A 24,364-nucleotide genomic window follows, 5' to 3' on the forward strand; every position below is an offset into this window, starting at 1 on the left:
CCGGACCCCACGTTTATTATGTGGAGGCAGCATCTCTGGTGGTGAGACAGGCTGGGGAGAGGAAGCACCGAGACAGTTGGGGGCTGCCTGTCTCATGGCCTGGAGCAGAGATGGGCGGTCCCTCTGCAGGGACCCACAGCATGTCCAAGAAGGCCAGGGATCTCCGAGGTCTCGGCAGATGAGGTGCACGTGGGGACTGCTGCTAGTCCAGCCAGCCGGGGGACAGCACGAGAGGCAAATGAGGGAGTGTTCCAGGGCCCCTGGAGAGAAAGTCGGGAAGCCACAGAGGCGGAGGGCAGAGGGCGGAGCTGGGCCACTTGTGACTCTCTCCTGCCCTCTCCCTCCACACACACAGCCCAGACCCCAACAGGAGAGAAGGACACAGAACAACACAGAGCAACCAGCTGCAGCTGCTGCCTCCCCTTTAAGGCTGCCTGGTTACCGTCTGCAGAGGAAAAGTCCAGCCCGCCTCCCCTTTAATTCCCTGCACTGTGATAGGAGAAGCCAGGGCTGGGACCTGTGGGAGCTGGAGGGGGCCCCAGCACTGGGAGCTTGCAGCCCATCGCAAGGAGGAGGGTCTGTGCCCACTGGCTTCCCAGATCCCAGAGCCGGGGTAAGTGGAGGCAGAGGTGGGTCTGGGGGCTTCCCAGGAGCCTACATGCTGGGCCGGGAGGGGGTGTCTGCCCTGCCACCTCCAGCAGACCCTGTGGGGCTGACACCTCCCTGTCGCACCCCCGGCAAGGGGGACTGGGGGGGCCTGGGTCCCGCCTCTTGTGCTGCCCCCATGGGTAGGAGGGACATGAGGTCCCTAAAACTCCCCTCCCTTGCAGGTCCTGCCGCCCACCAGCCCAGCCTGGGCTGCGTGACTGGCTCACAGCCTGAGCCAGGCCCCAAGCAGAGCTGCGGGCAGCCTGGCTGGGCAGCAGGAGGCCAGCAGCCCCCCATGGACCGCCATGAGGATGGAAGATGAGGAGGCACCCGGGGGCCAGGAAGGCTCCTCCACAGGTAAGAGGGTCTCCCCGGAGCTGCTGACAGGTGGGCATGGGCTCAGGTGGTACAGCACAGCCCTCCACACCTCTGCTGACCACTGGCTTGGGCTGCACATGAGGTTCCACCTCTCAGGGCACAAGCGACTCCAGGCTGCAGGGGAGCTGGGGGCACTGGAGAGACCCGCGACCTTGTCCTCAGCTGCACAGGATGCTCCTGCAGGCAGACTCAGCCCTGGCCACGGAACCACCTCCCAGGATGGGGATGGGACTGTGGGGCCCCTCCCAGGACGGGGACATCCAACAGGTTAGCAGCAGGGACGAGACCGCCGTGAGCAGGGACGTGTGGCATCTCGGCAATGGCAGGAGACCGTGGTGCCCCCGGGGGGACTAGGGGGAGTCCCTGAGGTCCCGCCCCTGGCAGTGCCCTGGAGGAGCAGACATCCACGTCCGCCTCCCATTCACGGCAGCAGTAGGAATGAGGCGGGCAGAGCTGAGCCTTGAATGAGCCACTGAATGGGGTGGGGGTGGGGCCCCGTGGCACCTGCTCTCCCCAGGGCTGCAGTGGGTGGCAAGACAGCATTGGCGCTTGTGACTCACAGCACCAGGCACGGGTGGGGGGGAGGGAGGGGCTGCAGTAAGCCGACACCAGGACCAGGATGGGCACCTCTGTGGTTGTAGGGCCCAGGAGCACCTACTCACCCGTATAGGGCGGGGGCTGGAGCAGCCCTGCTGGTGGGCAGGCGCCCGGCGGAGAGACCCTGTGAGCAGTGACAGGGCCCCACTGCCCAAGGGTCGCAAGAGGCATCCCACCCCACATGCTGGGGCCTGGAGTTCAGACAGGCCAGCCCATTTCCTCCCCCGTGCTTGGGGGAAACTCGGGCTGGTGCTGAGCGTGGGGGGCTCAGCTTCCCTGGGGCAGCTGGAGTGAGTGTCCCCCACCATGCCTCGACCTCTGCCCTGACCTGCTGTGGGAGTGTGAGAGGGCAGGGGCTGGTCCCTGAGAGATCGCAGGCGGCAGCCCTGCCTGGAGCCCCCAGGCTCGGCCACGCCTACCTCCCCTCTTCCAGACTTCATACCCGCTTTCAGCCTGGTTCTGTTCTCCTGTCCCCCAGCAGAGGCCCCAGAATTGCCAGCCCAGGAGGTCCCCGTGCAGCAGGAAGACAGGGAGGGGGGCGGCGCATCCTGGAAGAAGCAGACAGCAAATATCCGCAAGACCTTCACCTTCATGGAGGTGCTGGGCTCGTGAGTGAAGAAGGGCCTCGTGGGGTGCAGGAGGGGGCTCGGGAGGGCTGGAAGGGCCAGGGTGCCCCAGGAGACCCTGTCGCCGTCGGCATTCCCCAGCCCCCTGTCCCCACAGAGGGGCCTTCTCAGAGGTCTTCCTGGTGAGGCAGCGGGTGACTGGGAAGCTCTTTGCCCTGAAATGCATCAAGAAGTCTCCGGCCTTCCGTGACAGCAACCTGGAGAATGAGATCGCGGTGCTGAGGAGGTGTGCCCCCCGCCCCAGAGTCCCCAAGTCCCTGACAGGGGTCCCTCCCAGCTCAGCTCCACCAGCAGCTCTGAGGAGCAATGGGACGCCAGCCTCCAGTATGTGGTCCTGATCCCTTGGGAGCACCTGAGAACTAGGGGATTCGGGGAAAGCCTGCAGGAGGGCAGAAGCCTGTCCAGAGCTCAGGCCCCATGCCCCACCCCTCTGTGGCTCGAGGTTAATGGTGCATCAACTTCTATGCAATTTGGTTGTTGAGGGCTGTGGGGTACAGTACCCAGTGCTGCCAGCTGCCCTCAGGAGGGGCAGGAAGGCAGGAAGAAGTTTCTGTCTGTTGAGAAACCATGACTCTCCAGACTTTCTCTGGGTGAATTTGGGGCGGGATACCCTAGGAAACCTTCCCAGGCCTCCAGCATAGCATCTTCTCAAGGGGGTTTCTCTGTTTGCCGTATGGGGTCCCTGTGTATCCCAGCTCTGTGCTGGGGGGTCTCTGTGTACCCAGATCTGTGTGATTTTAGGGTCTCTGTGTACCCCAGCTCTGTGTTGTGGGGGTCTCTGTGAACATCAGCTGTGTGCCGTCTGGATGTGTCTGTGTACCCCAGCTCTGTTTTGTGGGGGTCCCTGTGTACCCTAGCTCTGCGGGGCACATGTGCTGTGTGTCCCAGCCTGTACTTCCCCAGGATCAAGCATGAGAACATTGTGACACTGGAGGACATTTACGAGAGCTCCACACACTACTACCTGGTCATGCAGCTGTGAGTGTCCCTGGGAGTCCCCCAGGCCTACCCTGTGTCCTGGGCCAGTGTCCAGCAGTGTGTGCCCACAGGGTCTCGGGCGGGGAGCTCTTCGACCGTATCCTGGAGCGCGGTGTGTACACGGAGCACGATGCCAGCCTGGTGATCCGCCAGGTGCTGTCCGCTGTCCAGTACCTACACGAGAACGGCATTGTGCACCGGGACCTGAAGGCAAGTGGGGCTGTGAGGGGACCCAGCGCTCTGCCCCTGTGTCTCAGGCCTCATGCAGAGTAGCAGGTCAGCACAGGGAACCCCACATGCTTCCAAGGGGAGCTATTCCAGGCCAAAGACAGGCACCACCTCCTCCAGTGATGGCGGGGCGGGGAGAGCCAGAGAGGCAGTGTGGCGGCCTGGTGTCACCTCAGGGGCCTCTCCCACAGCCTGAGAACCTGCTGTACCTTACCCCTGAGGAGAACTCCAGGATTATGATCACGGACTTCGGCCTATCCAAGATGGAGCAGAGTGGGGTCATGTCCACTGCCTGTGGCACCCCCGGCTACGTGGGTGAGCAGCTCTGGGCTGGGTGGGTGGGATTCACTTGCATGTGGGCCATCTGGTCTGTCTGTCCCTAACTCTCCTCAGCACCCAAGTCTGTTGGTCAGACCCGGAGCTGAGGGAGGCAGACAGACAAGGCTTCACCCAACCTCCTTCTCCCCTAACTCTGCCTCTAGCTGCTGGGTGGAGAAGTGGGGTGCAGAGCCCTAACTAGGGGAGATGGTCTCCCTCGGGAGGAAGCCCCCAATTAGGTATTTTAGTCATGATCTTGGTCCCCAGAACTCCAATTGGGCACCTGCAACCAGGCCCAATGGGGGAAATGCCCGACCCCGGCCCCCGGATGTGGGGGCTCCCTGACCCTGGCCTACCATACCCTTGTATCACTCTCTGCTCCCTACAGCCCCAGAAGTGCTGGCCCAGAAGCCTTACAGCAAAGCAGTGGACTGCTGGTCCATTGGAGTCATCACCTACATCCTGTGAGTGAGCCAGGTCCCCAACCCCCTGCCACCTCCCTCCTGCCAAGCTTCTGCACGTGCCCATGTGTGAACACAAATGCAAGCACATCCTCCCCATGCACATGCACACATGGACACATGCGTGTGCTGACTTATGCTGTCCCCACACATACACTATGGCTGCCACAGGCCCCCATACTTACAAACACTAGTGCATGTGCATTTGTACACTCACATGTGTACACATGCACACACACTCACACCCCACTCTCACACCCAATGTACAGCTCCAAGGGCAGACTGTGTGGCAGCTCTGGGGGCCGGGGTGGAGCCCCTGTGAGCACAGCCCCAGCAGGAGGCAGAGTTGGTACACATGACACCACCCAGGCCTCTGGAAACGTGGGCCAAGGCAAAGGGAAGGTCCTGAGGCCGCTCTGAGCCAGGTGGGCAGCCGGAGTAGCTCCTGGAGGATGGGGGATGTCCACACTTGGCTTTGCTCACCTGCCTGAGTGTTGCTGCAGGTGCCATGGTCAGCACCTGCACACCTCAAGGCTCCAGGCCCCTTCCAGTGGTCACCCATGGCCTCTCGGTACCCAGTTAGTCACGGGAGCGCTAAGAAAGCAGTCGGGGGTGGGGGAGGGATAGCATGCCTACACCCGCAGAGCCCTCCGAGTCACCGCCAGCCAGTCTGCGGGAGCAGGGAGGCAGGGCCCACTGGGCCAGTACTGGCCTCCCCGCAGGCTGTGTGGGTACCCCCCTTTCTACGAGGAAACTGAATCCAAGCTCTTCGAGAAGATCAAGGAGGGCTACTACGAGTTCGAGTCACCTTTCTGGGATGATATTTCTGAGTCAGGTAAGTCAGGCTGGGGGACCCAGTGCCCAGTGGGTTGTAGTGTGGGAGGGGCTCAGCTAAGCAGTGTTCACCCAGAGTCCCCGGCTGGGGCAGATCCGGCATTGTCCCTGTGCCCTGACTGATTGCAAGCTGACCCAGCAAGTGAAGAGGCAGCGTAGCCCGGGGCAGCCTGCAGAGGGACAGGGGAAGGAGGGCTGGGCGCAGCAGCTGGGGACACCACTCCCAGGCAGTATTGCAGGGCTCTGCGGGGGGACTGGGCCACTCTGCCCCATGGCTCCTGGCGTCTTTGTGAGATTCTGAGTTGTGGTTTTGAGGGCTTCTCTGCTGCTCCCGCAGCTAAGGACTTCATCTGCCACCTTCTGGAGAAGGACCCAGAGGAGCGGTACACGTGTGACAAGGCCCTGCGGCACCCCTGGTACACGGGCATTGGACAGGACTGGTCCCCAGCCCCCCCCCATGCATGTCGGCCTCCAAATCCACTGCCCCCACTCCCATCACGGTGGCCCTGTGGCCCCCAATTCCTCTGGACTGACCCCACTGTCCAGCTGCCACCCCAGGTCTCCAGTCCTTTCCTCCCCAGCAGGAGGCCAGAGGCTGGTTGGGTGGTCCCTGCCCAGAACTGTCCCAGATTGGGCCAGATAGGTCCCACACCCCCAGGGCCCTGCTCCAACTTGGGGAGGGCGGGGAGGCAGCCAGGCTCCAGGACTGTGCCTGTGCTCCGCCCCCCCCCCCTTTTCCCCCAGAGCCCTCACTGTCTCACTGCATGGGTGGGGACCCCTTGGCATGTCTTTGGGTCCTGTGCACCCAATAGGTCCTGTACTCACTGAGTTCAGAGGACACAGAGGGTGCACGAGGGCTGAGGGACGGAGCAGGGCTTTGCATGTGGGAAGGCTTCGAGGTGGCAGCAGAGTCTTGAGCTAAGAACGAGAGCAGCCCTGGCCGTGAGGGCCTGTGTCTCCCTGAAAGTGACAGGCTCTCCTGCTCTCTGTCCACCTCAGGGGAATGACCACACAGGGTGGGACCAGACAGACCCGCTCTCAGGACTGCCCACAGCAGCCTGAGTCCTGGCCACTCAGGTGTCACCACAGCGGAGCCCAGGAGCTGCCCAATCCTACCAACTCTCTGCCCAGTACCCAGCACCACTGTCCCTTGTCCCAGCAGGATTGACGGAAACACAGCCCTGCTCAGGGACATCTACCCCTCTGTCAGCCTCCAGATCCAGAAGAACTTTGCCAAGAGCAAGTGGAGGGTAGGTAGGAGGGGGCGGGGTATGGGGATGTGAGGGACTCGATCAGGGCGGTGGTGGACGGGGAGTGGTGGTGGGGGCGGGGACGAGGTGGAACCGGACCTGGGGTGGGCGGAAGCTCGAGGAGGGGCGGGGCTTTGGCGGGCGGGGCCTCGAGGAGGGGCGGGGCCTCGCGGAGGGACGGGGCCTTGCGGAGGGGCGGTGCTCGGGATGGGCAGGGCCTCGCGGAGGGGTGGGGCTGGGTGGGCGAGGCCTCGAGGAGCGGCGGGGCTGGGGCAGGCGGGGACTTGGGGCGAGGCATAGCCGCGGCTCCGGGCTGCGGGCCGAGGGTCCAAGGCTGAGCCAAGCTGCTGCCCTCCAGCAAGCCTTCAACGCCGCGGCGGTGGTACACCACATGCGGAAGCTGCAGCGGACCCTGCACAGCCCGGGCCTCCCTGCGCTGGACTCGCGGCCTCCCGCCGTCCCCGCGTCGGGCCGTGGCTCCCCCGAGATCTCCGTCACGCAGGCTCCCTCCCCGGCCTGCAGCAGCGCCGCCCGCCCCAACCCAGCCCGGACGCACTGCCCGCACCGGGGTCGCTCCCACGGCCGGTCCCTAGGCTGCCTGGTCAGCGGCTCGATCCGCATCAGCAGCAGCCTGGTGCCCATGCGGCATGGGCCCCTCGCCACTGCGCCCTGCGGCTGCTGCACCAGCTGCCTGGGTGTGGGCAGCAAAGGCCCCTCAGCTTACGGCTCGGAGCCCGCACTCCTGCGGAAAACCAAGAAACAGTACGTGGCGGAGCCGCCCCAGGGAGGAGGGGGCTCGCGAGCTGGGGGTACCTGGCCCTGACCCCCGCCGGCCTTCAGTGGGATGGGGTCCTCTGGGCTGGCCACTGCTCAATGAAGTGGTGCGTGGTTTTGGGGGCGGTGAGGACACTGAAAGCCTCGTGGGGACCCTCCAGCCGAGCGCAGAGGTTCCATTTCCAGGCCCGTGGGCTTGGGAAGTCTTTTCTGCTCCAGCAGAGCCGCTGAGCTCCCCAGGACAGGAATGGGGGGAGGCATGCCCATGGAGCTTCCTCCAGGCCTTGTCCCAACAGCTTTGTCCACTGCAGGAACTTCAAATCTGAAGTCACCGCGCCTGTGAAGACTGGTGCCCACTACAGGGTGGGGCCTGCGGGGGTATGTGTGATCATGTGACGCAGTGACTGTCAGGTGACGCTCTGGTGGAGGGGGCCAGGACAGGGCTGCCCAGACCCTCCTCTGCAGACCACCAGCCGCTTCTCTGTTCTCCCAGACAGGCAGGAGGATATGGGGGCTCCTCGGGCCAAAGGCACACAGCACCCCAGGGCCCCCAACCTGCCACTCTGCGCCCCTTGCCCTGCCCCAGGCCACTGCCACCAGGTCTGTGTCATTGACTGTGAGAAGCTCACAGCTAACCAGGTGTGTCCCTGCTGTTGGCAAAGCCATATGGAGTCACTGCTGCCCAGGCTCACCCTGTCCCTGCCACCTGCCTCATGCCCAGCATCCCTGGGCACTACCTACAGTCCCCGCTCCAACCCAGGTCAGCTCCTGGCACTGTGGGACCCTTCACCCTCCCTCCAACACAGCAGCACCTCCTGCCAAGAAGACACCCCAACTCCTGACCAGGAGCCCCTCAGAGCCCCCACTCCCATCCCGCTGGGTGAGACCCTCCGCCTCCTGCAGTCAGTGTTGTAGTCAATAAAGTGGACTTATTTTCTCTATGAGGGACCTAGTTCTTGTTGAGGCCCCTGGGCTTGCATGCAGGAGGTCCTGGGGCCATCTAGAGCCTCGATGATTCCATGTGCCCTTGGCAGCACTGTGGGTCGCAGACACGAGTGCTGGCACCCAGCCACGTGAAGGGCAGAGGGGCACAACCCATGTTCAGCCCCCTCTACCTGACCCTCTCAGCTTTGGGACAGCCAGACCATCTGTGGCACAGGAGTGGGAAAGCAGCGTCCAGGAGGCAGTGCAGGACAGTGAGGTCATGGGGGAGAAAGTGGGAGCACAGCACACAGACGGTGCACTTCCTTCATCCCACATGTGCTCACACCTGCAGATACACACACAGGAACACATGCATGTAAGGCACAAAGATGCATATGCACACACAGATGTGTGCACATATATATGTGGACACATGTACAGGCTCAGATTCATCTATGTGCATGTGCATACACATATGCAGAGACACACATACATAGACACGTGCACACATGTATGCATACACACATGTGTAGGCACAGGTTTCTGTGTGTACAGATACGTTTGCACAGAGACCCATGAACACATGAATGTACAGGCACATAGAAGTGTATGCACATATGCACAGACTGAGGACACATGTACATGGGTGCAGTACATGTGGGTGTACCAGACATGTGGACACATGCACACATGTGTGTATACACAAACACGTATCCACACACAAACAAACACACACAGGCACATGTGCACACGGACATACCAACCCCTGGTGCTCTTTCCTTGTCTTTTGACTCCTTCAGGCTGGAGCTTCTGAAAGGACTGAGGGTGAGTGGCACATGGTCATCAGGCAGTGGGTAAAGCAGAGGTGGCCTATCAGCCCTTGGCCCCTGCTGGCCTCTCAGTGGGAAGCAGACACAGTCGCAAAGGGCTGCTCGTGGACAGACGACAGACACTTTTCCTGCGCCGCACTTTATTGGGTTTTTCTTTGGTACAGCATCTCTTGTTTGGGGGGCTGGGAGGCTGGCCAAGGGCACATCCATCCCCATGTGGTCACTTGCAGCTGGCGTAGTAGAGCACACGCCCGCTGATGTGGTCCCGGAGTTGCTCCACACGCCTTTCCAGTCCGGAAAGGTCGGCCGAGCGCTGTAGGATGGCCTGGCTGCCCCGCAGCAGCTCTGACTCCATGTCTGATGGGGCAGAAGAGAAGGGCAGCTGAGGTCACCTCAAGTCTCCCCACCTCCCTCCTGGAGCTGTCCTGAGCCTGTTCCCGCCCCAGGACCCACAGGACTCTGGAAGATTCAGAAAACCTCATCCTCCCCTGGCAGTCCTGGGCCTGCGCCAGATTCCAGGACAGGGTCTGTGCATCCATGGGCCAGCCAGTGCAGGGACACTGCAGTCACCTCTCAAAGCTAAGCCTGTTTCCTGAGGCCCTCTTCGTCTGGGGAGCAGGGTCCCTCCATGCAGGACATCATGGCCGCTCAGCGCTGTCCTGGGTCCTGCCTGACTCTCTAGCCTCCCAGGATCACCCCAGGTCACCCACATACTTTGTCTGACACTCACCCTACCTAGAGGTGAGGGTATCAGAGCACGGACCCCTGAGCTGTGAGAGCCCTGGGGCCCAGGACGTTAGGGACCCTGGTGGATTAGGGACCGTAGGATATGGAGGACCATACGTTAGAGACCCCGGATGTTTAGGATCCCAAACTTTAGGGACCCCGGGACATGAAGGACTCCAGGGTGTGAGGGACCCCAGAACATTAGGGACCCCAGATAGAAGGGACCCTGAGATGTTAGGGATCCCAGATATTAGGGGACCTAGGAAGTGGGAGACCCTGAGGTGTAAATGACCACAGGATGGTAAGGATCCGGGATGTTAGGGAACCTGTGAAGCCAAATTCTGAGCAGAGAGTCTCCTGTGCTCACTGCCCGCACGTCTGTGGCAGGATGGCCCGTGCAGCTGTTTCCTCGGTCCTGCCCATCCTGCGCTGAAGGACCCAAGGCCCCTGCCTCACCTCTCATCCGTTCCATCATCTCCACTGTCTCCTCGAAAAGCTCCTCAGCCTCCATCTTCACGCTCAGGATCCGGCTCCCCTGCTCCCCCAGCAGGCCTGCCCCGCCTCGCCGCTCCTGCAGCTCCGCATACTTGCCCTTGACTCTCTCAAATCCCTGTGCACGGGGGTACTTGGGGTCACCGGCATCGAGCCCCAAAGTGTTGGAAACCTCAAGTTCACCCAAAGCAACAGGTAGCAGAAGCAAGTCTCGGGTCCAGCTCTGCTTCTGGGCACCACCTCGCTGAGTCTGTGCCCAGGCTGGGTCCTGACAAGATCCCAGTGCCTGCAGTAGCAGAGCTGGCCGTGCTGGGGCTGGGAAGGCGCTTGGTGCCCAGCCCCCATCCTCGCTGCCGGCACCCAAGATAGGCGCCTTGCCGGCCCTCTCCCTGCTGCCCAGTGTCTCAGGGAGCAGAGATGCCCTCCCCACCTCCCACAGACCCGCCACCTCCGTACCTCCTGGGCACCCAGAGCCTGCTGCCTGGCCTCCACAGCAAGCTGCTGAGCCTCGGCAGCCTGGGCCCGCTGCTGCCCAGCCTGGTAGCCCAGTTCCTCCAGCTGTGTCCGGAAGCTTCTCAGCTGCTCCGCCATGCCTGTTACCTGCCGTCCCGCTGGACCCAGCACCTGCTGGACCTGGGAAGAGCCCATGGACACCAGCTTTGCACTCGTTTTGTGCCAGCACCACAGTCTGCCCGAGCTTCCCGGGACCCCCACTGGGTCTTCCTGCTGCAGCCACCAGGCCCTGCCACATGGGCCCTTCTCCTGCACTGTGCCCGCCACCCTCCTCTGTTCCAGCCCAGTCGCTCACCTCGGCCACTCGCTCCTGGATGAGCCCCAGGTAGCGGCTGGTGCCCCGCATGCTCTCCTGAGCTTCCTGCAGTGCCACGCCACCCTGCCGCAAGCTGCCCTGGACGTCTGCCACCCGGCCCTCCACGGCCTGGGCCCGGCCCCTGGGAGCACCAGCCTGTGAGGGGGCAGCACCCACCAGCCCACCCCGCCCCTCAGGGGCAACCCTGCCACAGCTCCTAGTCCCACACCAGGAGGACCATCCCGGCAATGGGGGAGCCCCCACCGTGACCCTCCACATCCGCCCCCCCACTGCCCAGCCCTGAGGCTACCTGGCCTGCTCAGCCTCAGCCTGCAGCCTGCGGGCACGTTCAATGTCCCGCTGGGTCTGCGCCAGCACCAGGCCCACGTTGGGGAGCCGGGCCGCCAGGGCCCGCACCTCCTCCATCTTCTGCTGCACAGCTGTCAAGGTAGGGGGCAGCCGCAAGGCAAGCACTGCCCCGCTCACCCGCTCAATGCTGCCCATGTCCGTGGCAGGGTCTGAAAGGCAGAGCCATGATGGGCAGCCCAGGCTGCACCCCCAGTCCCACCGGTGGCACCTCTGCGCTCTGCACTTGCCCCAGCACAGCGGGGTGCCTTCAGGAATCCTGGGGGACCTGAGGGGGCAGTGGGCAGCGTTCAGGATGAAGCTGAGGTGAAGCAGAATAGGGAAGTGAGAGGCTCCAGCAGGAGCTGCCACCTGGCTGCCCCCTACGGCCACAGACCTCCTGCCCACCCAGAGGGCATGTGAGCGAAGTCCCGCCACTGCTCAAGGGTCATTCCATGTTGGAGACCTCTGAGACCACCTCAGCGAGCCACCGACCTCCCAAACCAGACTGGAAAGGCACTTGTCCCAGAGAGCTTCACCCTGAAAGACCCCCCCACCTCAGAGAACACAGAGTCAGGAAAGCACTGACTAGGGAGCCCTTCCAGGACTGCCAGAAAGAGTCTAGGAGAAAACTTATCGGGGAGCACTATTAGGACTCTAGGAGAGCACTTTCAGGGAGTAATATCCCAAAGATACACTGGGAGTGAGAGTGTGAGGAGGAGCTGGGAGATACCAGGGACAGGGAGACCGAGGGAGAGCGCACCAGGCTGGGCCGCCATACCTGTGAGGAAGTCTCTCACCCACTGGATGAGCTGCTGCGTTCGCCGGGAGTCCTCCTCCATGTGTGCATGGCTGGTGCTCACCTGTGTCTCCAAGCGCCGCGCATCCAACTGCACCTGCAGGGCAGCCTCCTCGGTGGCCTGGATCTGTCCCAAGAACCAGTCAGTCATGAGGGCAGTCAGAACCCCACAATGCCCCATGCTCCCATCCTAGTGCTCCCTGTCCCCACACGGCCCCCACACAGCCCTCGCAGACCCACTGGCTGACCCACCATGTGCCGCGTCTGCTGGAGCTGAGAGTCCAATTCTTGCAGTCGTGCGGCCATTCTTGTCGCCAAGCGAAAGGCGCCGTCTGCCCTGGGGAGGGCACCTTGGCAGCCAGAGCCACAGTCTGTGCCGTTGTCTCGGAGACAGAGCTGGCCGGGGCATGCCCCAGGGGTGCAGGTCATCTGCCTTGAGCCCCCACAGAGCTGCAAGAAGAGGGGGCCCCGATCTGCATCCACTTCCTACCCCACACCTGTGGGTATTAGCCTGTGTCTCCATGGCAACCAACCCAGCAACCAGTCTTCTTGGCAACAGCGCAGGTCAGAAGGATGGGGTCAGGTGGGGGTTAGACCCCAGTGGCCTCAGAAGCCACGGGAGGAGGGCGACTGAGAAGGTGAACAAGAAAACAGCTGTAGGCAGGGGCTGGGGGGCACCTGTAGCCTCACCTGGTTGATAGTGGGTGTGAGATTGGGCAGGGTTGCTATCTGCAGCCGCAGGGAAGCGAGCTGGGGACCCCCAGTGCCCGCAGCACCCCCCATCTGTCTCTGCAGTGCTTCAGCCTCCCGGTGGCTGTCCCTAATGCGCAGCAGCTGGAGGGAGCTACCAGCCACCTGCTCGGCGGCCTTCGTGGAGCGGACGTGAGCCTCAGCCAGCACACGGAGGGCACCTGGGAGAGAGCAGGAAAGGGAAACGGGAGATGGGGAGGGGGAAGCAGGGACAAACAGACATCGGGGAAAGACAGACAGGCAGTGGGGAGAGACAGACAGCAGGAACAGACAGTCTGTGTGGACAGACAGACAGCGTGGACAGACAGACAGTGGGGACAGACAGACATCAGGGACAAACAGCAGGGACAGACAGACAGTTGTAATAGCAGGTACAGACAGCGTGGACAGACAGACAGTGGAGACAGACAGACAGCGGGGACAGACAGACAGCGGGGACAGACAGACAGCGGGGACAGACAGCAGGGATAGACAGCAAGGACAGAGAGACAGTGGGGACAGACAGCAGGGACAGACAGGCAGTGGTAATAGCGGGGACAGACAGACAGCAAGGACAGACAGACAGGAGGGACAGACAGGAAGGACAGACAGACAGCAGGGATAGACAGACACCAGGGACAGACAGGCAGTGGTAATAGCGGGGACAAGACAGACAGACAGTGGGGATAAAGAGACAGCGGGGACAGACAGACAGGCAGTGGGGAGAGACAGACAGTGAGGACAGACAGACAGCAGGGACAGACAGTGGGGACAGACAAACAACGGGGACAGACAAGTGAGAGAGGGGTGTCTGCGGGCCATGTGTGGGGGTCCCTGACCTGAGGGGTCACCGCTGCCGAGCCGCTCGAACTGCTGCCGCTTGTCCTGATAGAGGCGGAGGAGGCTGTGGAAACTGCGGTCTAGGCCATTCAGCTGTCCCCAAAGATTCAGACTCTCCTCCTCCAGGGGGGCTTCCAGCTGCAGGGTCTGCAGGGTCTCCCTGAGACAGGGTGGGGGCCCAGGACCCCGTCAGTCACAGACCAGAAAAACGCCCACTGACTTCCCACTGCCTCAGCCTCCCTGAGGGTTGGGGGCTGCACTGCCTCAGCCTTCCTGAGGGTTGGGGGCTGCTCCCTGCCCACTGTGCCTCAGTCTGTCCCCCTGTCTGTCTGTCCCCGCTGTCTGTCCTCGCTGTCTGTCTGTCCCCACAATCTGTCCCCACGGTCTGTCTATCCACGCAATCTGTCTGTTCCCACAGTCTGTCTGTCCCCCTGTCTGTCCCCACTCTCTGTGTCCCCACCACAGTCTGTGTGTCCCCGCAGTCTGTCTGCCCTAACTGTCTGTCTGTTCCTGCTGTCTGTCCCCGCAGTCTGTCTGTCCCCACTGCCTGTCCCCTGCACCCTGTGACTCCCTGAGCCCAGGCCCCAAAGAGCTGGGTGCAGACTCATCTAGAACCCTCTGGGCTGCTGAGTGGAGTCCCGTGGGTGGGGGGTGGAGGGTCCAGCCCATGGAGTTCAGAGAGTGTCCTGTGATCCATGAAGTCCCCTCCCACTAATGGGCTGCAGCACTGAACCCGGTGGTACCTGAAGGTGAAGATGGTGCCGGCCAGCTGGGTCACCTCTTGCTCAGTGACGCTGGCGCGGCCCAGCATGGTCTGCAGCTGCTCCAGCTGGCTCTGGGCAGCCTGGATGCGGGCAGTGAGGCCATGGTCCCCCACGCCTGAGCCAGCACCCAGGCTGGCAGTGGCATTGTGGAGGCCACTGAGTCGCCGAGCCTGGGCCTGGAGCTCGGCATCATGGGTGTGGAAGCAGGGGTGGCAGGCCGGGCACCCTGGGTAGCCGTCACAGCGGCCACGCTGGCACTGGTCACAGCGGGGCCCGGTCACACCCGGGCGGCACAGGCAGTGGCCCGAGGCCTTGTCACACCCAGGGCCCTCGGTGGCCCTGAAGTCACAGTCACAGTCTGGAAAACAAAAAAGCAGGGCCAGGTCAGGGAGGCCAGGGCGCACACAGGTCCAGAGCCAGGGAAGGCCACGGCGAGGTCCCATGTCCACACTGGGGGACAGGTGCTGCCGACACTATGTGTTTCAGTGTCACAGCTCCCTGACCTCAGCCTCCCCCACCCACACCTGGGGCTGGACCAGAAAACACCTCCAGGGGCCCAGAGAGAAAGTGGCCGTATGGAAACAGGGCCCAGGGACATGGGGCCACAGGGTCCTGGAGGTGGAACCAGCACAGCCTAGGCAGTGGCTGAGCTCGGCCCCGTCAAGAGCCACCCAGCAGCCCCACCCGCACCCGCTGGGGTGTACCTACCTTGGCATCCAGAGACCACGTCCCCGTAGGTTCGGTCTGGACACTGGCGGGCAGCCATAACACTGCACGTCCGGCCCTCAAAGCCCTCGCGACAGTGACACTGTCCTGTAAACTGAGGCCAGAGGGAGCCTCAGTAGGGCCCAGACCAGCCCCTGACACCAGAGCACACCCAGACCAGAGGGGCCTGAGGAAGAGGCCCAGCCCAGGACCAGCGAGGGGACACTTGGGGTCAGAGCACCACCTGGCTGTCACCCAGAGGGAAACTGACCTGATGGCACTGGGCGCTCAGAGAGTGCCGGGGGTCACAGGCACATGGCTCACATCCCTGGCCACTGGCCAGCTTCCAGTGATTGGGGGCACACTGGTCACAGCGGGGGCCCAGCACATGGGGAAGGCACAGGCAGCGTCCACTCTCCTCGTCACACGGCAGATCCCGCCGGGAGCCCAGGGCGTCACAGTCACAGGCTGGTGGGGGAGAGCTGCTGAGTAGGGTGTCCCACACCTCACAGCACCAGCTTCAGGGAGCCCGGACCCCAGCACTGTCCCAGCACTGTGCCCCCAGCTCTGCCCACTCACGCTGACAGCCCTGCGGGTTGGAGCCACTGAGCCCGGTGAAGCCTGGCCGGCACTGGTGACAGCGCTCCCCCTGCACATGCTCCTTGCACACACAGTGGCCTGTCAGGGGGTCACAGGGAGCCCCCGGCACAGCTCCATCGGGGTCACACTCACAGGCTGGGAACAGAGGCGGAGAGGAAAGACAATGCCTGAGAGCCCTGCTGGGCCCAGGCCGTGCCCGCTGCAGGGGTGAGTCACACTTCCCCAGCATCCCAGAGAGGAGACTCAGAACCCAGACTGTCCTGTCCCCGGATCTCGGCGCCCACTCACAGATGCAGGACCCTGCCCATCCCTCGCCCACTCACGGATGCAGGCCTCTTGTGGGGGTGCGCCAGGGCGCTGGTTCCTGAAGAAGTGCAGCTGGCAGCGCTCGCAGTAGCGCCCCTCAGTGTGGTGTTCACAGTTGTCGCACACGCCCCCCTCGGTGCCACCACTGGCAGTGAACACATCCGGGTCAAAGTGACAGCTCTCTGAGTGCCCGTGGCACTCACACCCTGAGAGAAGTAGGAGCTGAGGACCAGCCGCTGTCCGTGGTGGGAACCCCGGGCCCCCATTTCCACAGAGGGCCCAGGAGGGACTGGCTGGGTCTGGATCCACCCCACAGGGAGAGCCACGGCAGGCCGGGTGCACAAACAGTTGCCCTTGCCTTTGGAGAGGCAGGGCCGGGGAAGATGCGCGGGAAGACAGGGGGACAGAGGACAGGGGACAGGAGAGAGGGCAGGGACAGAGGACAGCAGGAAGGAGGACAGAGCACAAAGGTCAGGAGATGGTGACGACAGGGGACAGAGGTGGCAGGCAGGGGCAGCCCTGCATCAGGGGCTCGGCTCACTCTGGCACTCGTGGGGGTCCCGGTCATCAGCGGGGCTCCAGGGCCGATTGTTGAACAGAGGTGCGCAGCGCTCACAGTGGGGCCCAGCCGTGTGGTGCTGGCAGACGCACACGCCATGCACCTGCAGGGCCACCAGTCAGGCGCTCCCGAGCCCGCCCAGCTCTCACAACCCAGCTGCTGCTGCATGTGTGCACCCGGGGGAGCACGGGCAGTGTCTGTGCCTGCATTTGTCTGTGCAGTGTGTGCTCTGTGTGTCTGTGTTGTGCTGTGCTATGCCGTGTGCGCCTGTTTCTGTGTGTGTCTGTTTCTGTGTGTGTCTGTATTTCTGTGTGTGTCTGTGCTGTGTGTCTGTGTGTCTGTGTGTGTGCTGCGTGTGTCTGTGCTGTGTGTATCTGAGTGTCTGTGTGTGTCTGTGTTGTGTGTACTGTGTATGTGCTGAGTCTGTGTGGCCCTTCCATGTGTCAGCACCCTGTACTGGCCTCCCCCAGCAGTCCCTGTGTCCCCAGCCTGTCACCTGCACAGCGCTGGACGGGCCAGCGGGGGCTGCAGGTGGAGGTGCACAGCGGTCTGCGTGGCCATGGCAGAAGCAGGTACCGTGCAGGCGTAGCTGGGACAGGGCATAGTAGGAGCTGGGGGGGTGGTAGCCACGCTGGGGCACTGGTGCCAGCTTGGTGAAGTTCACCCTCAGGTTGGTGATGGTACCCAGCTCTGAGGACAGAGGAGAGTGTCAGTGGCCCGCCCCCAACCCCCACACCCCTGCTAACTCACAAGTGATCAGGTGGGCAAGCAGCCTCACTCACCACGCAGCTTCTGACTCTGAGTCGCAGGAATCCCAGCAGCCAAGTCTAGGAGGTTGAGCTGGACCTGAGGGCAAGAGGGAGCTGGGGTGTAGCACTAGCCAGTCAGCAGGCCCAGGTTCACCTCAGAAGAGGGTCTGTGGGTGGTGGGTGGGGCCCATGCTCCCAGTCCAGAGGACCCTGTTCACAAACACGAATATGTGTGCGTGTGTGGTTACACATGTGTGCATGTATTGCGTGTGTATGTGTGTGCAATGTATGTGTATTGTGTTACACATGTATATGCATGCATGTGCACTTATCTGCTACAGTAGTGTGTATGCATATGTGCACACGTACATGCATACACAGTTGTACGTGTGTGTGGCAGTAGTGTGTGTACAAATGAGTGCATGTGTACATGCATGTGTGTTGTACTTGTGTGCATGTGTGTGTTCATGCGTGCATGCATATTATGTGTGCATGTGTGTGCACATATGGGTGCATATGTGCCTGACTTTACAGTCCTGCACTGAAAGCAGACATCCCTGTCCCTAGTGGACATGAACAGATGCTTGTTCCTTCATACCCAGGGTGCCAGGTGCTGCCCTGTCTGCCTCCCCTTGGGAATCTGGTGTGAGAAATGTGAAGGAGCCCACCCACCTACCTGTCCCATGTCGGGGTGCCCGGGGGGCAGAGGGGGCAGTGCCTGGCACCGTGCATCACCCCAGCTCTGTGGCCGGCCCTGGCGCACACGCGGAAAGGCAGCAGCACAGTCAGTGGCCAGGTACTGGTACACCCGCCACGTCCTGCCGAAGTCTGATGAGCGCTCGATCAGCAGCCCGGCTGGCAGCGGCCCCTGCAGGGAGAGGTGAGCGAGCTGAGAGCAGGTGGCACCCTCGGGGTTCCAGGAAAGAGGCAGGAAGCTGGGCCCCACACTCTGGACCTCCAGGGCCCTGGGCTCTGGCCCACAAGTGCCCCCACAGAGTGCCCATGACAGCAGGGCAAAAGGGCAGGGACAGGATGCAGAGGTAGGGCGCCCCCCAGCAATTACCTTGAAGTGCATCCCAATGTTATGCAGCTGGAGCTTCTCGTCCAGGTCCAACTGCAGCGAGACAGGACTCACATCTGGAGGCGGACGGGCAGAGTTGGACATTCAGGGCGCCCTGGCTCTGCCTCCCAGCACAGTGCTGGGGCCGAGGGCCCACCTGCCCCAGTGGACAAGAGACCCTGGGAGCTGGCCTCACCATTCTGGGACTGCCACCAGCGACCGGGGCCTGAGGACACAGCCACATTCTCCACGCGGTGACTGTTATAGCCATGGGGCAGCCTGGAGTCACACTTGCAGCACTTCATCTGCCACTAGGGGGCAGGAGAGAGACAGGCAGGGCCAGTCCGCAGCAAGCAGGGAATGGGGATCTTGTTGGGGAGCCCCGCTTCACTCAGCAACCCCACCCGAAGACGGCAACTGTGACCCCAGAGTAAGATAACAAGGCCAGTCTGGAGGGGAGGGGCCCTGAGCTCTTTCCCAGGGCCTGGACCAAGAGAGGGCCAGCCACAAAGGTCACCTGCCCTGGAGTGAGACGTGGTTTCTGGCAAAGGAGACTCCCATCCGAAACACAGAGAGGTTACACTCCCACACCTGTCTAAACCATGCTTGTGTGCACACACCTCCATGGTCACGTGTGCAAGGGCACACACCTGCATTGCTTGTGTGCACAGGTAGCACATGCAAGTGTCTGTATGCAGTCATGCACACAACAAGCCATGTCACACACATTATCCCAAGTGCATGAGTATGCTGCATGCATGTGCATATGCATGAACACGTGTGCCGTCTTGCTGAGTCTAATTCCTCTGTCTCTATCTCTTATTCCAGCTGTGTGTGTCTACTACTTCATCCCTCTAATTCCCTTTCATTTTGAGTGTGTGTGTGTGTGTGTGTGTGTGTGTGTGCGTGCGTGCGTGCGCGCGCGCACGTCTGGCTCCCTGGCCCACACACCCTGGACTCTTTCCTAGCAGGTGACTGGCTGAGCTAAGAGCACTCGGAAGAGAGCTGCTTCCTGACTCCCCCGCCCATGACAGGGATCCTGCAGCTGTGTCAGTTGCCAGAGACTGAGGCAGCCTAAGCGACGATGCAGCTGGGCTCTGCTTCCAGATCCTGTTCTGGCACTAGCACTCACAGGCCCTTTGTCAGCTCCAACCCGCACTCTGGCAAATGTTCCTGGAAACTCAACACGGGCCTGGACACAGCAACACACAGTGACTAGTCTCCTATGGGAATTTGGGGATACTTGTGTGTGTGTTGTGTGTGTGTGTGGCATCATGTGCAGTATGCATGCACATGTATGGTCTGTGTGTTTACATCGTATGTGAATGCATGTGAGTGCGCACAAATGTGTGGCATGTGGGTGCATTGTATGTGGATGCCTGTGAGTCAGTGTGTGCGTGTTTGCCATGTGTGCATTGCATGTGAATGCTTGTGAATCAGCGTGTATATGTGTGTACCATGTGGGTGCATTGTATGTGGGTGCATGAGTCAGTGTGAGCATGTGTGCCATGTGGGTGCATTATATGTGAATGTCTGAGTCGGTTGTGTACACGTATGTGGGTGCATTATATGTGAATGTGAGTTGGTGTGCCTGTGTGTACCATGAGGATGCACTGTGTGTATACATGTGCGTTTGTGTACACATGCGTGTAATGTGTAGGTGAACTGCATGCGTATGTGTTGTGTACAGATACATGTGCATGCGTGCATTGAGGGTACAGTGTGTGGATCATGCGTATGTATGTGCTGTGTGTGAGCACATGTGTGGTGTGAGCAGGGGCCCATCCGCTCAGGTGGCACCTGAGTATCTCTCCCGATACTGGAAGGAACTGGAGCTCCGTACCCAGAGCCCCTCTGGCAGGCTGGGCGGGCCCTGCTCTCACTCCATGAAAGTCTCTTTCCCTACCCTGGGGCGTTCTACCAGCTCGCAGCCTGGCCTGGAGAGCCTGCCCGGAGCTGGGAGCGGGCAGGTAACACAGCCAGGAGCAGAGCGGGATCAGTGCTCTGCCATGCCCCAGCGAATTCCGGGGACACAGGAAGTCTGCGCGGGCCTGGAGGCCCCTGTCACTTCCGTGAGCCCGCCAGAATGCCTGCATCGAGCCAGGAGCATGGTCAAGGTCGTGGCTGCCGGCCAGGCCCGGGAGAAACGCAGCCAACGCCAGGCACGTCCAGCTGCCCGCGCGCCCGCCAGTGCACCAAGGCATGGGCCGCTGGCAGAACAGGGGTACGGAGCGCGCCCTTCCCGCCCGGCCGCGGAGAGGCTCGGCCCGATTCGGCCCCGCCCCGCTCGGCCCCGCTCGGCCCCGCTCGGCCCCGCTCGGCCCCGCTCGGCCCCTCTCGGCCCCTCTCGGCCCCTCTCGGCCCCGCTCGGCCCCACTCGGCCCCGCTCGGTCCCGCTCGGCCCCGCTCGGCCCCGCTCGGCCCCGCTCGGCCCCGCTCGGCCCCGCTCGGCCCCGCTCGGCCCCGCTCGGTCCCGCTCGGCCCCGCTCGGCCCCGCTCGGTCCCGCTCGGCTCGGCTCGGCTCAGCCCCGCCCCGCTCGGTCACGCTCATACCTGCTCGGCCCCGCTCGGCCCCGTTCGGCTAGACTCGGCCCCGTTCGGCTAGGCTCAGCCCAGATCGGCCCTCCTCGGCCCGCTCGGCTCGGTAGCATGACCCGCTCCGAGGCGGCCGAGGGACTAACCTCAGACCCATCTCAGCAGCAGACTCCGGGTCCGAGTGCGACCGCGTCACCCGCGTCTGTTCCCGAGGCCGCTCGCGGACCCCGGGGGCCCCAGAGCCACCCGTGCTTTCTGCCCCAGACTGCGCTTCCTGTCATGGTTCGGGAACAGCTGATCACTTGGCAGGGTTTCTCGCTCCCCTGGGGCAACCCGAGCCTTGGCGAAGCCAGCGCCCTAGGCCTGAAGACCCCGCCTGGGCGTCCAGGATTGGAGCAAAGGAGCAGCCAGTGGGGGCGTGCCCTTGTGTCCTGGCCTTCCGCACACCCGTCCTAGACCTGGGGATGTCTACAGAAATTCCACCCTCCATATCCGCACCTCCCCCGCCACCCCGCTCTCGTTCTTGTAACCCCTCGAAGCCTACTTTGGGGCTCTGCAAAGCCTCGGCTGGGTGTTTTCTGTGCCCTTCCCCTGCACATCAGCCCATCTGCAGGGGCAGGGAGCAGCTCAGTGGACACAGCTCCACCCTGGTGTACCCAAGGCTGTCATTAGAGCGGCTGGGAATGCCAGGCCCCCCAGAAACGGAGGGTGAGGAAGGTCAGAAAGAATTAGAGAGCAGACAGGGTTGGCTTTAAGGAAGTTAAAACAGCGGGTTGCAGAGTCCAGCCCCTGCCCTGTATGCTGATGCCTTCGTGCACATCGTGGCTTCTGCCCGCATTGAGCAATGAAACGCATCAAAGTGTCAGGCAGGACTCAGCCAGACGAGCTGGAGCCCAAATTCCCTTGGTCCTCACACAGACATGCCTCCCAAGGCACCCCAGGTTCCGGCCCCACAATTCTGGGAGCCCAGAAATCGATGCTGAAGTCCAAACAACCTTCAATAGGTTGTTTGCTGGGCCGGTTGTTTGTGGCCAGCCTGGCACAGAGGCAGGTCCTGAGCAGGTACAGCACCTTCGTAGCTCCAAGGCCAGATCATGGCCAGGACAGTGGCCTGCATCCCGCAGCCTTATCCACAAAGCTTCCATGCCTCCAGATACAGTAGAGGCCTGCCCTGGGCGAGCTCATGGGAACCCTGGCCTACCTCGCTGTACCGGGTGCAGTAGGTCTCCGGCTTGCTCAGTCCGCAGGTGGACGAGGCGCGGAGGAGGCGTGTTCTCCCGACCAGCAGATCCCCAGCGGGCGGGTAGCAGGCCCCACGCGAACAAGCCTGCTGCGTGGCCCGGGCAGTGGGGAGCACTGGAATCATGGGGCCAGGTCAAGGCACAGCTCAGAGTGTGGGCCAGGCCCTATCACTCCATCACCACCCCTCTCAGTGGTGGGCTGATTTTGGGTGGTGCATCCTGAGAACCAGGACACAGAGGGGTATGCAGGACTAAGGCATGGCCCCACACTGATTCCCACACCTGCCTGCAAATCTTGGGAAATAGGGCTTGGCAGGGGCCTAAACCTCACATCAGAGGCAAGGTGGCCTCAGAGTTTGGGCAGGGACGGGGGCCCCAAGTGCCACTGGGGGACTGGGCAAGTGTCCCCCAGGAAGGGCTGGGGACACTCACACAGGCACAGCAGGAGAAATGGCCTCATCCTGAGCTCCATCCAGTGGACATCACCTAAGAGGACAGAGTGACCCAGTCACATGTGACATGCCTGAGCCAACCCTGCTCCAGCCAGCAGGTGCCAGGGTCCCTGTCTGGACCCCAGGAAAGGCTGTGCTGGCTCTCTCCTCTGATTCCTGCAGGACAGTGGGGGAGCGGGAGCCCTGCAGAGGATAGAGACTCAGGCCTGGGCCCTCTTAGGACTGGCCACAACCCCAAGAGAGCCCCAGAGACTGTGACATGGTGTTGCACCCAGCTCCAGGTTAGCAAGCATCAGAAGTGGGGGATCCCCAAGCACCCCTGCTGGCCCTGGCAGTCCCCAGCACCCGAGGGCTAAATACTGACCTACCAGGCTGACTGAGGACCCAGAACCGAGCACATCATGGGGGGGCTCCAAAGAGTCACAAAACAGTCAAATGGAGCTGGAGAGAGTGCAGGGGTCCAGAGCTCTGCACACTGCAAACCCAGCTTGACACCTGATTAGGGGGTTCTGCCCTGAGCTTGAGCTTCCAGGAGGGCCCTGGGCCCACTACACGTCCCTCGGAGCCCCCAGAACAAGAGTAATGAAAGAGACATTCCTCTGTGAGGAGCCCTGCCCAAGGCAATCATGCCCACTGCCAGGGCACAGTGGGCCTGAGTTTCCTCGACCCCAGAACCACAGCCCTGCCCCAGGAGGGCACGTGCAGCTCCATAGGCAGTCTGTGCCCTGCCTGCTGCCCGTTCTGTCCCCAGCAGTGCTGGGCACCACACTTCAACCCGCTTCCCCTGAGGGAACTGCTTCTCAGCTGCAGTTTACTGGGGTAAAGCAGAGTGAGAGAGCAGAGGGCTGGGGCTGGGCCCGGGGCCAGGCCTCCAGGGACGTAGCCCCAGCCCGGGGTCCTTACCTGACTTCTGCCCTGCTCCTCCCCTGGACTGCGGGCTCCTCTCTGCCTTTAAGCACAGCTCACCTGGGATCCCGCTGGGCGTCTCCCAGGCAGGGCGGGCCAGGAATCCAGGGGCACACCCTAGGCGCCGCTGCACCCCACACCAGACAGGATGCCCCCCCCCCCCCCCCCGCCCGGTGAGCTCAGGCAAGCCTGCAGGAGCTGCCGGCTGGAGACGGGGGTCCAGTGGACACAGACCTAGAGTCTGGGTCTGGTCCTCCAGTGCTGGGCTGGAAAGCCCCTCCTGTGGAAAGCCCCATGGGGCAGGCGGAGCCAGGCTACCTCATCAGGAAGAGGCCCTGAAGAGAGCCGGCCACGGGGGCGGCAGGAGGCTGGCGGGCAGGTAAAGGCCTGTGAGTCAGCGCCTGCCTGCAGGAATGTGTGTCTGCAGGGCCGGCGGAAGGCCTGACCGCAGCCAGATGAGGAGGGCAGCACCCCAGGTGAGGATCTGGGCTTCTGGAACAATCTGGAGAGATCCAGAGAGAGGCTGCACCACTATAAGAGCCTTCAGGAGCAAATGTGGGGCTCTGGGTTCAAGAGGGTGTGGGGAAGGCCTGTTCCCACCACTTCCCTCGAAATCAGCCTCTAAGTGCCACCACCCCCAGGGCCCTGAGGCCCCCAGTGGTACCCACCAGAGTGTCCCCAACTCGAGACTGAGCCCCCTACCCTGACCCCCACAGAAGCCACTAATGCTCCCCTCAGGGGGACAGAAAGACAGCCTGCACTGGGGGTCTCCTGAAGGTTCTTACAGTAAGAGGGACAGAGGTGGACGGGGGCAGGGTGTGTGAGCCCCCTGCTCTGTACCCACCCTGTACCCACTCTGTTCCTCAGGCCTCAGACTTGACATTGACTGTGGGCACTCAGCC

General features: G+C 62.4%; 2 protein-coding genes across 10 annotated transcripts; one reads left to right on the forward strand and one right to left on the reverse strand.

The window, feature by feature from the left end:
* The first annotated feature begins 475 nt into the window (after positions 1-475).
* CAMK1G (calcium/calmodulin dependent protein kinase IG) lies at positions 476-8,033 on the forward strand. Of its 6 annotated transcripts, none has more exons than XM_055126295.1 (13): positions 476-613; positions 831-1,005; positions 2,102-2,231; positions 2,347-2,475; positions 3,153-3,227; positions 3,299-3,437; positions 3,647-3,770; positions 4,162-4,237; positions 4,957-5,069; positions 5,406-5,484; positions 6,228-6,318; positions 6,677-7,080; positions 7,404-8,033. In XM_055126295.1, exons 2-13 carry the CDS (start codon positions 954-956, stop codon positions 7,486-7,488), a joined length of 1,497 nt encoding a protein of 498 aa, XP_054982270.1. In that variant the 5' UTR covers positions 476-613; positions 831-953; the 3' UTR covers positions 7,489-8,033. The 6 variants fall into 6 exon arrangements, with proteins under 6 accessions (XP_054982270.1, XP_054982271.1, XP_054982272.1 ...); XM_055126296.1 differs by having other exon boundaries at positions 6,231-6,318; XM_055126297.1 differs by having other exon boundaries at positions 2,105-2,231.
* A 952-nt stretch (positions 8,034-8,985) lies between these two features.
* Positions 8,986-23,588, reverse strand: LAMB3 (laminin subunit beta 3). 4 transcript variants are annotated; one of them, XM_004616215.2, is made up of 23 exons: positions 23,460-23,588; positions 22,537-22,590; positions 22,065-22,219; positions 18,525-18,639; positions 18,332-18,405; positions 17,945-18,136; positions 17,302-17,365; positions 17,016-17,209; positions 16,502-16,622; positions 15,978-16,166; positions 15,634-15,789; positions 15,326-15,522; positions 15,058-15,169; positions 14,329-14,707; positions 13,585-13,745; positions 12,707-12,927; positions 12,269-12,466; positions 11,999-12,143; positions 11,183-11,390; positions 10,873-11,014; positions 10,521-10,697; positions 10,029-10,182; positions 8,986-9,203 (listed from the first exon to the last, which is right to left on the reverse strand). In XM_004616215.2, the coding sequence occupies exons 2-23, from the start codon at positions 22,574-22,576 to the stop codon at positions 9,067-9,069; spliced, it is 3,531 nt and encodes a 1,176-aa protein (XP_004616272.2). In that variant the 5' UTR covers positions 22,577-22,590; positions 23,460-23,588; the 3' UTR covers positions 8,986-9,066. The 4 variants fall into 4 exon arrangements, with proteins under 4 accessions (XP_004616272.2, XP_054983317.1, XP_054983318.1 ...); XM_055127342.1 differs by having other exon boundaries at positions 23,523-23,583; XM_055127343.1 differs by lacking the exons at positions 22,065-22,219; positions 22,537-22,590; positions 23,460-23,588 and adding an exon at positions 20,882-21,164.
* Between the last annotated feature and the right edge of the window lie 776 nt (positions 23,589-24,364).

The sequence above is a fragment of the Sorex araneus genome, chromosome 2 (assembly GCF_027595985.1).
Source record: "Sorex araneus isolate mSorAra2 chromosome 2, mSorAra2.pri, whole genome shotgun sequence".
Classification (NCBI taxonomy): Eukaryota; Metazoa; Chordata; class Mammalia; order Eulipotyphla; family Soricidae; genus Sorex; species Sorex araneus.

What these genes read in the sequence shown, in the direction of transcription:
- LAMB3 (XM_004616215.2), bottom strand. Translation starts at nt 22,576, where the DNA reads ATGGAGCTCAGGATGAGGCCATTTCTCCTGCTGTGCCTGT. An exon ending in GGCACCCCGACATGGGACAG is followed by an intron (nt 17,366 to 17,944) that starts GTAGGTGGGTGG and finishes TCTTGCCCTCAG; the next exon opens with GTCCAGCTCAACCTCCTAGA. An exon ending in AGGCTCTGGGTGCCCAGGAG is followed by an intron (nt 10,183 to 10,520) that starts GTACGGAGGTGG and finishes CCCCGTGCACAG; the next exon opens with GGATTTGAGAGAGTCAAGGG.
- CAMK1G (XM_055126295.1), top strand. Translation starts at nt 954, where the DNA reads ATGAGGATGGAAGATGAGGAGGCACCCGGGGGCCAGGAAGGCTCCTCC. An exon ending in TTGTGCACCGGGACCTGAAG is followed by an intron (nt 3,438 to 3,646) that starts GCAAGTGGGGCT and finishes CCTCTCCCACAG; the next exon opens with CCTGAGAACCTGCTGTACCT. An exon ending in GGATGATATTTCTGAGTCAG is followed by an intron (nt 5,070 to 5,405) that starts GTAAGTCAGGCT and finishes CTGCTCCCGCAG; the next exon opens with CTAAGGACTTCATCTGCCAC.